The following is a 12,758-nucleotide window of genomic DNA, read 5'->3' as shown; positions in this document are numbered from 1 at the left end:
ATCGGGAAATATAAGTTTATTCTTCAAACAAAATTTGAAGAAATGGTGGAATGGTTTATAACAAAGAAACTAGGAGTAACAACTAGACCAACTCCGGCTTATGCGTCAAACAATCGGAAAGTGAGTCTCTTGGATCTGTATTTAGAAATAGAGAAGGAAGGAGGACATAGAAGAATGACTGAAAACAATCTGTGGTCAAAGATATGGGATTCGAGTACAGTGATGGTGAATTAATGTGTCTCATGTATGCAATGTACCTGGACGTCCTCGTCTATTACTATAAATTCAAGATCATTCAATCAAAAGCATGTGAGAAAGAGATAACAGATGTGATGGAAGTGCCAATTAGTAAGATGGATCTGCGGAGCAGCTGAAGTGAAGGGGAAGACGTCAAACAAGATGAAGGTAAAGATGACAGTCAAGAGGTTGCTGGGAGTCCAAAGGAGCACTATACATTTTTCACTAATGATGGATGGAATGAGATCAAAAGGAGACAGATCAGAAGAACCTTTGATTTCAACAGAGCAAGGGCAGCCATGGATGAGGCTGATGAGAGTGTTCTTAAATACTCCCGTAAACACGATTATGTTTAGGGGAGAGTGTTAGAATATTATAAACATAATTTCGTATTTATGTTATGTAATAAACCTAGGATATATGTATACCTATATGTATGTGTGTAATAATTCGAAGAGGTGTGACTGATGGTTGGCACCGGTTTCGAATGGCGGTTATTCCCGCCAAATTTAACTGCCATCCCAACCGTCTCTCTTCTCAATGTATTTATGTATGTTGCCGGGAACATTACTCGGTACCAAGACAATTTAACCGATAATAATTGTCCATTCTAATCTTTCACTATTGACTCATTATCGATTCATTATCAATCTGTTTTGATATCATGGATACAAACCTATATGGTATTTCCGCTGCACAACAATTTGATGGCCAACAGTTTGCCCAATTTGTTAAAAACAATTTAACAAATGACCATTTTACCCTTAACTTTTAAGGGTTAAAATAGAGAGTTATTTTTTATTCATCCATTTTTAACTTCAATTTTATTTACCCGTTTTTAAGTTGTAATCTTTTACAACCATCATCATCTGAGATTTTTTATTCATCCATTTTTAACTTCAATTTTAATTACCCATTTTTAAGTTGTAATCTTTTACAGCCATCATCATCTAAGAAAAACCAATCCCGTCGTCTCCTTTGTGATTTTAGTCCATTACCGTCGCCATCATGAGGAAGTCGTTGTGGTTGCGACCCGGCCGGTTGTGGTCACCGGTTATTATTAGGGTATAATAAATATAATAGATAGGGGTAGAATGGTCAACTCGTAAAAACTGGGTAGATATGATATTTTTAGTTTTTGTTGGGTATATATGATATTTTTAATGTTTGTAAGGGTATATATGAAATTAATCCTATCAACAATTTGTTGAATTATTTGTGCAGGAAATAGAAGTATGTCCTAGAAGTGCATGAAAGTGATGGAAACGCTGCTCAATCTTTTTTGGCAAACGCGCGGTTTTGTATTCTAGTTTATTTCTCAACATCAAAAGCTATGTATCATTAAAAGATCTTACATAGAAGACAAAAAGATGTCTGTTTTTTATTGGTCGATTAAGATTGGTTTTTAAATTTGTCTTCTTTTATATTTGCCCATAATTTCATCACTTTGTATAATCTCATCTAAAACTGCTTAGATTTTTTTTTTAATATTTTGTTTGCTACAGTAGTGCGTCCTACGTGTATGATTTATATATCTAGTTTCCACGTCCTTACCCTAACGTAAGAGGTGAGAATTCTTCAAACAAGGTCTTAAATTTAAGTCTTAACGTTGTGATAATCAAAGATCCCATGCTCGTTTTGTATGTTGTGAGTATTTGTTGACTTTCTGTAGCGTTTTCGCATAGAGTAATTTAGACTTTTTGGAGCGTTCTCACATACAAGACTTTCTGGAGCGTTTTCACATACAAAACTTTCTGGAGTGTTTTCACATAGAATTTGCAATTATCCTTACATAGATACTAAGTCCAGCTTACATGTATGTTGTGATTACATGTTGGAGTTTAATTTTCTAAACGGTTGTTTTTAAATAACTTATTTGTTTAGTATGCGTAGTTTAAAAAATATATACTATAGGGACGTGGTTTTATTTGATTTTAACCAACAAATTAAACTTATTTTTCAAAATTCTATAAACACATTATACTTTTCTTTTTAAATTTTTTTACTATTGCCCTTTGCATAGCAAATTCAAACTGAAATCGCTTGAGTGGGTACCTATTTTTACTTTTATTTTTCAATCAAAGCCTGTGTTCATGTGATTTTTTCTTGGCCAATCAACATATTAGCAGCTTGCTCTAATTCTCTGTTAGTGTTTTCCTTTTTTGCTAGATGGTTTATTCAAATTTGTTTTCGGTATAAAAGATTCAATAATGCGTAGGACTTGTGTTGATGCAGATTTTGTGTCCGATGCTTGTCGAATAGATTAGTTATTATTTTACGCTGAATTTGTAATAGTTAGTGAAACGGTCTATCGAACATGTATAGACTCGCTCGTTTGAAGTGGTCAAACGAGAGGGTTATTCGGTTGACCGTGTGTTGTTGCAAGACAAGTTATGGTTGTTAATGTTGGTGTCGAAGGATAAGGCATCGAAGGATTGTTGATATCCTTCGATGAGCTCGAAAGATACCCATCGAAAGTTGAAGATGGACCTCGAAGGATATGGTATCCTTCGAGGCATGTGTGTATCTTTCGAAGACTGTCTGATCGAAGGATGATGTTTCGACCAGTCAGTCTGATCCTTCGACCTGCAGCCTGTGTTTGGGTATAAGTACCAACACCTTGTCTTGTAAAACATAAGAGTGAGAGCACAAGTGTGTGCTAGAGAGTGATAGGAGGTTTGAGTCCTCACCGGGAGAAATCACCACTTGATTTCTCCCTGGATGTATACTTCTTTGGTATTAGTTCGGTTTCCATGTAATCGGGCCGACTTGTAATGTTTACTACCGGATTAATACAAAAGTTGTTTGTTTATCATCTCTTATCTCTTCCATCTTTGAACATGAACATGAAAATCACGGGTTGGATCCCGAAACACGGACCTACAATTGGTATCAGAGCCATGGTGCCCGATTTAGTAAAACTAACCGTTTACTAAGTCACATGTGCTCTAGATCTGTGATTTTTGTGGGTTTTTGTTCAAGATGTAAAAATGGTGAAAGTGAGAAAAACTCAGATCTGGACCCGAATATTCAGATCTGTGACAAAACGAGTGTTGGGTTTTGTGTTTTTCTCCTAAATACTCAAGTTTTCTTCATCAAAAATCGTTTATGAAGTGTTTTCATAAATCTGCAAATCTGCACAGTTGCCGTGTTCATAATGTTCATATCATCTTCATTCTTCGAAGGATAATCATCAAACTTTGAAAGATAAGGTTACTGTTTCGAAAGGTCAGGTTACTGTGTCTAAAGGTCAGTTATCTTTTCGAAGGATCAAATTCGAAGGATCACCTTTAAACCCCAACAGTAATTCGAAAGGTCAAAACAGTAATTCGAAAGATCATAACTTTATTTCGAAAGGTCATGTTTTGTTGTTTCGAAAGATCATCATGATTGTTATCGAAAAGAGAACCTGGAAGAAGTACATGTTGGCGGCTGGTGATGTTTTAGAAATAGGATTGTTTGACTTTTGGGATAATTAAATACAATAAAAGGTGGGTGTCGGCTGGCTATTGTGAAGCATGTGATTGGCAGATATGTTTGTGGGACCACTGTTGTTGGATCCATAAAATGTTCCACATATTTTATCATAAATGGCCCAACAGTCCAAAACTTGAATGTTGCTAAAACATGTCCCTTTTATGATAAATAGAGTGATGGGTGATGGGCTAACATCAAGACGGTTTAATCTAATCTTAATTGGGCTTCATATTTTTTATTTGATGATGGTTAGTGGATCTTTATTTAAATTAATTTTTGGCAAATTGATTAAAATTGGGATCCATTGAACCAAATGCTTTAGATGAGATGTGGAGTCATGGACCCGTCTTTATTCAAAATGGGGTCGGGTGTTCGCGAAGATTATTTGAACCGTGCTTCTATTTTTCAACGTCAAATTTGTACGAATTTGGGAGCGCGTGGGATAATGCGGGATGATGAAAACAAGAGATGATGAAAACTTGATTTTTGAAAAATGTGGGGTAGTCACGGTTACCGATGCAATGTCAAAAATGGTAACGCGACTATTATGGGCCAAAAACAACACGGTATGTTCGCTTCCGCACATCAGTATTTATGATTGTTACCGGTTATTCGGAAATGTTCGAAAGGATTTTGTTTATTGTCATATTCTCGCATTTGAAGACGAACGTATGAACCTGGAACGTCTATACCGATCCTAACGAGTTCACAAAGTCTTTGGAGGGATACAAGTCGGATCCTACGGGGTACTAGGCGAAATTTCTTTATCAACTAGAATATGCAACGAAGAAATCTTTTTGTTTATTGTCATATTCTCGCATTTGGTAACGAATGAATGAACCTAGAATGTCAATACCGGTCCTAACGAGTTCACAAATTCTTTGGAGGGATACAATTCAGATCCTACGGGGTACCAGGGGACGTTCTTATTCAACTAGATTATGCAAAGAAGAAAGTCATGTTCGTGAATTTTCGGAACCGAGAACATTCAATGAAGATTGATGACAGTTCCGCTCAGTGGAGGGAATTGGTGAACATTTGACGACAGTTTCTTTGAAGTGGAAAGAATCTGTTAAGGTTTAGAGATTTTACCAAAGAAATGGGGGGATAAAAATTTTCATTTGTTGAATTTCTTCGGTAAATTTCTAAACGCAATCACAGGTGGTAGAGTTTGTGATTTTTCTGGTGATACAAGCGGTTCGGAGTGGAATGTTTTGCACAGGCACATATTTGAGGATTTTAATTAATTCTCCAGCTAGCGTGAAGGGTTTTGCACGGAAACATACAGGTATCTAAAGTCGACAGTTGTTTCAAAGCGCTGTTTACTGAAGACCTGGGGGAATCTTTATGGAAGTTGATAGTTCAAGGCTGAAGACCTGCAGGATTCGGTTTTGGGTTTGATGTTTCTTTGGGATTTTACAGGGATCTGGGGGTAACTCAATTCGTTGAGTTTGCAAACGATGTACTTGGTCAAGCTGACTTCCTGAGTACTGATGCTGAAGATTCGTAGTGCATTACGTGGTCGACTTCACAAAGGCGAGACAATGAGATCTGGATGTAGTTCAACTAAGCGTGCCGTTTGGTTGAGCTTGCAAGGGATACACTTGGTCAAGCTGACTTTCCTGAGTGTTGATGCTGAAGATTAAAGTGCATTACTTGGTCGATTTCACAAAGACGGTTTACAGAAGACAGTTCACCAGAAATCTCTATCAATGTAGTATGCTTGAAGATCAAGACTTGATGCAGCTTTTAAAGAATGGAACCCTTATCAAATGCCGGTTGGAGTATTGGAAGATCAGCGGAAGATCGGTCAATTGAGCCTCTTGAGGAAATTGCACAACACTCAACACGGATACGCGTACTTTAAGGGGGAAACATTATACAAGGAGCATCAAGATACTACTTACCTGGATCATCGGACAAGGGGGAATTTGTTGATGCAGATTTTGTGTCCGATGCTTGTCGAATAGATTAGTTATTATTTTACGCTGAATTTGTAATAGTTAGTGAAACGGTCTATCGAACATGTATAGACTCGCTCGTTTGAAGTGGTCAAACGAGAGGGTTATTCGGTTGACCGTGTGTTGTTGCAAGACAAGTTATGGTTGTTAATGTTGGTGTCGAAGGATAAGGCATCGAAGGATTGTTGATATCCTTCGATGAGCTCGAAAGATACCCATCGAAAGTTGAAGATGGACCTCGAAGGATATGGTATCCTTCGAGGCATGTGTGTATCTTTCGAAGACTGTCTGATCGAAGGATGATGTTTCGACCAGTCAGTCTGATCCTTCGACCTGCAGCCTGTGTTTGGGTATAAGTACCAACACCTTGTCTTGTAAAACATAAGAGTGAGAGCACAAGTGTGTGCTAGAGAGTGATAGGAGGTTTGAGTCCTCACCGGGAGAAATCACCACTTGATTTCTCCCTGGATGTATACTTCTTTGGTATTAGTTCGGTTTCCATGTAATCGGGCCGACTTGTAATGTTTACTACCGGATTAATACAAAAGTTGTTTGTTTATCATCTCTTATCTCTTCCATCTTTGAACATGAACATGAAAATCACGGGTTGGATCCCGAAACACGGACCTACAACTTGCAGTCATCATGCATTGAATAGTAAGTGGCATTCTGAATCAAGAAACATATAAACAAAAATCACTCATCCACATATTTCATATCAAGATGAGTTCATTAAGAACCACATAGACACATAGTGACCAATGACCATAAGGGGGGTGGGGGTGGTCATCACTCATCACTCACTCATCACTCACAACACCTAATCAAGTTCCACCATGTCATCAACCATTTTTCCATCACTCACAACCTTTTTTAGTGGCAATGGTCATCACTCACAACACCCAACAATAAACCCTCACACCCCATCACATTCAATTATCACCAAATAATCCATAACGCGTGAATTTTATCATGGTTACCATTCATCATGCGTCAAATTTTGTAGGTGGCGGTGGAATTTGTGTTTGTTCCAGGTGTGGAACATGGCTATCACGGAGGAAAACCTTACCACCCCCAGTCCCCTAAGCATTATTATATAAGTTTTGGAGTCTTGGTTTATCTATCATCTCCTATCATTCATTCCTCCTTAAATCTTCAACACCAGCTAGTAACAATGCTCTTGTCTAAACCAGAATCAGTCTTAGTTGTTGCTCTTGTCATACATCTAATTGGAGCCGTCTATGGTTCTAGTGCTACTTCAGACCAACTTGCATTACTCGAAATCAAATCCAAGATTACAGATGACCCTCAAGGTGCTTTGACATCTTGGAATGATTCCCTTCCTTTTTGCCAGTGGAGAGGAGTGACCTGTGGTCGCCGCCACCGAAGAGTCACAATGTTGGATCTACGAAACTCGGGTTTGGTAGGTTCTTTATCTCCTTATATTGGTAACATGAGCTTCCTCCGTTACATTTTCCTTTACAACAACACACTTCATGGAAGTATACCCCCTGAGATAGGTCATCTATATCGATTAAAGGAATTATCCCTTTCCAATAATTCATTCACTGGGGAAATCCCAGCAAACATGTCAAGCTGCCCAAAACTTAGAAAGCTTAACTTACAGTTCAATAAGCTATCTGGGAAGATTCCAGATACTTTTAGTTCTAAGTTAATGATAACTTATATGGGCTTAGCCAAGAATGACCTCACTGGTGGGATTCCACCATCAATAGGCAATCTCACATCTCTTGAAATACTCTTTCTTACTTATTGTCCACTAGGAGGGATCATTCCTGATTCCTTCAATCAATTAAAAAACTTGCGAAAAATAAGTCTAGGAGCGAATGGCCTCGTTGGTGCCTTCCCTTCATTTATGTTTAACCTTTCCATGTTAGAAGGTCTAGATGTTGGAGAAAATAAACTTCAAGGCAGTCTACCGTCCAACTTATGTCTGACTCAGCCCCATCTCACGTATATAGAATTTGGAATTAATCACTTCAATGGATTCTTTCCACCGTCAATATCAAATTGTTCAGAGTTGGAAACCCTTTCACTTTCTTTTAATTATTTAAAGGGGGAAATAGCTACTAATTTTGGAAGACTACAACATCTTAAGCGACTGTATCTTGCTGTCAACAATTTTGGCAGCAAGGTTCTTGATGACATGAATTTCTTTTCTTCTTTGTCCAACTGCACCAATTTAGAAAGGTTGGATATTGGCGACAACCAATTAGGAGGGGTGCTGCCAAATTCACTTGGGAACTTCTCATCCAAACTGTCACTTCTAGAGACAAGTCCAAACTATCTCTCAGGTAGCATCCCTTCATCTATAGGCAATTTGTTAGGCCTAACCGCAGTTTCTCTAAGTTTAAACAGCTTCACAGGCTTCATTCCTGAAAGCATTGGCAAGCTTCAAAACTTGCAAGTACTATATCTTTCTGACAACCATTTCTCTGGGGTTATTCCAGGATCTTTAGGAAACTTGTCACTTTTACTCAAAGTAGCATTAGATGGAAATAGTTTCGAAGGCACTATACCCTCAAGTATTGGGAGTTGGAAAAAAGTGATAGTTTTGGACCTTTATGGAAATAAACTAAGCGGGAGTGTACCTAAAGAGCTATTCCAACTGACTTCACTTTCTATAAAGCTAGATCTGAGTCAAAACAATTTGTCCGGAGTGCTTCCACAAGAGATTAGCAATCTAAAACTCTTAGAAATACTTGATTTTTCTAGGAATCGTTTCATAGGTGAACTTCCAAGTAGTTTAAGCAGCTGCACCAGTCTTGAATACCTAGACCTTTCTAGTAATCTCTTTTATGGATCATTGCCGGGATCATTTAGTTCTTTGAAAGGTCTTGAATATGTTATATTGTCACGCAATAACTTTTCGGGGCACATTCCAACATATCTGCAACAAATTCCCTTGAAGGGTCTAAATCTTTCTTATAATAACTTTGAGGGTGAGGTACCTGTTAAAGGTGTTTTCGCCAACACAAGTGCAATATCCATCATAAGGAACACCAGACTTTGCGGGGGAATACCTGAGCTTTACCTACCCAAATGCACAAGCACAAGTAGCGACTCCAAAAGACAAACTCGAAAGATTTCTGTTCGTGTTATTGTCGCAATTTCACTATCTTCTACCGTTGCAGGTTTAGCTCTCTTCTCCTTTGTCTTGTTTTACTGTTGTATAAAAAAGAAGAGAGATAAACCATCAGAATTAAGACTGGCTGAATCTTTTGAGAAGATATCATATGGAAGACTTTTCAAAGTGACGGAAGGGTTCTCTGCAGAAAATCTGATTGGTACAGGTAGCTTTGCTTCGGTTTACAAAGGAGTTTTTGAGGAAAACGGCATCACTGTGGCAATCAAAGTACTAAACCTTCTACGCCGAGGAGGTTTTAAGAGCTTTATGGCTGAGTGTGAGGCCTTGAGAAACATTCGTCACCGCAACCTGGTGAAGGTCATAACGGCTTGCTCAAGTATCGATTTCCAAGGCAATGATTTCAAAGCTTTGGTGTACGATTTCATGCCTAATGGGAATCTGGAGAGCTGGTTGCATTCTGTAGATTGTACCTTAGATCTTGTTCAAAGAATCAGTATCATCAAAGATGTGGCTTGTGCTCTTGATTATCTCCATTGTCGTTGTGGAAATGTTATCGTTCATTGTGATTTGAAGCCGAGCAACATATTATTGGATGCGGATATGGTTGCTCATGTTGGAGATTTTGGTCTGGCGAAAATACTTTCCCTTGAAGAAGGTTCTTATGCAAATGCGAGTAGCTCAAGTATCATTAGAGGAACCACTGGGTATGCACCTCCAGGTAATTTATGATTACTAGTCCATTAGACTGTTCTTTTTTTTTTTTTTTTTTTTGTTATACAATACAATATACTCTAATTAAATAAGTTGCAGAATATGGGCTTGGAAATGAAGTGTCAACCAGTGGGGACATGTATAGCTATGGGATCCTATTGTTAGAGATGTTGACAGGGAAAAAACCTGTTGATCCAATGTTTGAAGGAGGGCTAGGCCTGCATTCCTATGCTAGGAGGGCCTTGGCTGATGGTTGTATGCTTCAGATTGTGGATCCAGTGCTTCTAAGTGAGGATGTCAATGAAAATTGTTTAATTTCACTGGTAAAAGTCGGTGTGCAATGCTCTAACGAGTCTCCACAAGATCGAATGGATATTGGGACTGTTATTCACAAGCTCTTCGGGACAACATTTGCTAGTAGATCTTGATTTGTTAAACACCGACGATGCAAGTGGTGTGACCTGAAAAGCTAGCTAGCTTTTGGTTTAATAATATTGTATTAAATTGATGTTTGGGGTGTGTGTGTGTGTGAGTGAACATTACTTTAGTTTCTTATCTATACAAATACTTGCTTTTTTGTTGGACAACCGAAACATCATCGGATTCGTGTGTGTGTTTGATATGAACGTGTATGTGTACATACAGAGAATCAAGAAGAATGCATATGGATATTATCTTGAAAATATCTTGGTAAAAGATAATGTTTACAGAGATTACATATATATACCGAGATTACATATATATACCGGTCGGTTAGTTTGATAACCGCCACTAACATAATAACCTATGATAACTATAATATTACATATTACATAATAATAATAATAATAATAATAATAATAATAATAATAATAATAATAATAATAATAATAATAATAATAATAATAATAAACAATATATATGCTAAGTTTATATTCTAACATTATTTGCATATGATACAATAAGCATGTTATAATGTTTTGTGCAAAATGTTGAGAAAGTATTTGGTCTTTTATATATATAGTATTAACCATATCTCACTGTTTAAATCTACATTTTTCTATACAAATTTTATCAAAATCCTGCAATGACACCTGCAGCTATTGTACTTGGCGAATGAACCAATAAAGGTTGATTAAAGTTATTTTGAAGTAAAAGTTCTACAGCAGAAATTGAGGGGTAAAGTGCCTTCTGTTTATTCACATTTCAAAATATAATAGCAACAAATAATCTATCACTGTGAATTAGTATACAGAGAATTCAAAAATTAATTGTAATTGGAAGTATACAAAATGAAAATTCTTTGTCATGTACATATCACTTTAAATTGATAATAGTTGGAAAACCTTAACATTTTAAAAGCCATAAATCTGTAAATTATTGGGATTTGATGTAAGAAAAAGAATGTAGGTCCCTTTTCTCGGAGGATCGAGAACAAACCTAAACCTTGTTATACTAACCCACTAGCGAGTGCGGAATCCAAGCTAGTAGGCAAACCGGGATGAAGCAAGAACAAACACAAGAACACACAAAGTTCACCGATTAACACCACTGTATTAATACGTATGAAGGTTTACGGTTACAAGCACAAGGTTTACAATCTGTTTGCAAACTCTCTAAAGTATGTGTGTGTGTGTTTTTTCCAGCAGAGTTTCTCTAACTCTCCAAATGTGCATCTCTCCCTAACACTAACACACTGCATGGGTATTTATACCCATACATAACAGGTCTTGGTCGAAGGATCGATAGATGGTCCGAAGGATCATCTGTCGATGACAATGTGTCCGAAAGATCAGCATGGACATCGAAGGATCATCCTTCGATGCCTAATGGTCGAACCATGGTCGAACCATATCTTTCGAGCACCTCGAAGGATCAGTTGTATCCTTCGAGGCTATCCTTCGATCCAGACAAACATCATGTTGTCCAAGTCAAACTAGGAGGATAGTTAACTTGGTCAACTTACAGACTGATTTAGGACATCGTTTACATACAGACCGAATACAGACAAAGTACAGACACAAGTGCACCAACAAACTCCCCCTTGGCTGTAGCTTTGTCTTTATCTTGTCTTTATCTTCTATAGATGTAGACTTGTCTCGAACTTCGACAGTCTTTGGTCTTCGAGTTTCCAAAACTCTGATGTCCTTTCAAGTCTTCATGGTCGGAGGATCTTCAAAGTCTTCACGTCTTGAAAGCAGAGAGTGTATCAACAAACTACCCGTATCATGTAGGCAGTGTGTTAACAAACTCCCCCTTAACATAAGCTCCCCCTTGAGTTATGCTCGTGAAATACTTTAACTTTATGAAGTGAGATCCTTGTGGTGTTGATGATAGCCAGCGGCAACTCAATCATCTTCATCTTTTGAGTGCCTTCTCGTCGTGTCTTCATTCCAAAGCTTGTCATCGACCATGTTCTCCTAGCCTTTAGAATCTGCACATGCAAGAAATCTAAACGCGTAATGAGAACAACTGCTTGGAACATAGTATAAGCAAATGACACACGAATGACCATGTCACAATCAAGCACCGTCCGACAGTTTGAAAGTTTAATAAATTTTTCAAATTTTAAATTCTAACTTTCAAAACATGCAAATTTCGACCGTTTATGAAGATTTAGTCAGTTTGGTTTTCGTTCAGGTTTCAGGCAACGAAGACTTGAGCTCCAACATCGTACGATCGAAAATAAAGCAGAAATAAAATCTTTTTGGCTTTTATAAAGTTTATATTAAAACACAGATTTCAGGTGTGTTTTTGAAATAAAAAGACAACAATTTAAAATCCTTTGAGTGTTATCAAACGACATCACCGCTAATGTCGTGCTGATATGCACCAAACGACGAAACTGTTTAAAAGAAAAACAATAAAGATTAAGCAGTAAATAAATAAATATATACAAACATTCTTTTTGTGAGTTTCGAGGGTAAGAGAATCATATCAGTGTACGGTCATGCCAAAACACTCTTGTTGTTCAGTTAGTTAACATTAAGATAAGCATCCTATAACAATTATCGGTATTGTTGTCCACTTAAGCTCAACTTATCAGATGTAATCATGTTTAGAGGATACGTTAATGTATGGTTTATACTTACCAACCGGTGTTCATCCACATCACGACACATTCCCGTATCAAGGTATGCACGAGAGTTCATCTTACCGGTGAGTATACCGATTATCATCTGTTTGACCGTATAAATTGTGAGATACTCACTTATTTTGATTTGAAAACAAGTCCTTTGTGATATAATCACTTATTGATGAGGAACTTGATTTTCATATGCATG

At 37.4% G+C, this 12,758-nt stretch overlaps 1 protein-coding gene across 1 annotated transcript; it reads left to right on the top strand.

The window, feature by feature from the left end:
* Window positions 1-6,546: 6,546 nt before the first annotated feature.
* LOC110907839 (putative receptor-like protein kinase At3g47110) lies at window positions 6,547-10,087 on the top strand. Its single transcript, XM_022152762.2, has 2 exons — window positions 6,547-9,502; window positions 9,595-10,087. The coding sequence occupies exons 1-2, from the start codon at window positions 6,850-6,852 to the stop codon at window positions 9,921-9,923; spliced, it is 2,982 nt and encodes a 993-aa protein (XP_022008454.1). The 5' UTR covers window positions 6,547-6,849; the 3' UTR covers window positions 9,924-10,087.
* Window positions 10,088-12,758: the final 2,671 nt, after the last annotated feature.

Source organism: Helianthus annuus, chromosome 14, assembly GCF_002127325.2.
Source record: "Helianthus annuus cultivar XRQ/B chromosome 14, HanXRQr2.0-SUNRISE, whole genome shotgun sequence".
NCBI lineage: Eukaryota > Viridiplantae > Streptophyta > Magnoliopsida > Asterales > Asteraceae > Helianthus > Helianthus annuus.
This window is presented reverse-complemented; position numbering and strand designations above follow the sequence as displayed.

Excerpts from the sequence above, each read along its gene's own strand:
- LOC110907839 (XM_022152762.2), top strand. The coding sequence starts at position 6,850 with ATGCTCTTGTCTAAACCAGAATCAGTCTTAGTTGTTGCTCTTGTCATA. Across the intron at positions 9,503-9,594 it reads CACTGGGTATGCACCTCCAG|AATATGGGCTTGGAAATGAA; the intron begins GTAATTTATGAT and ends AATAAGTTGCAG.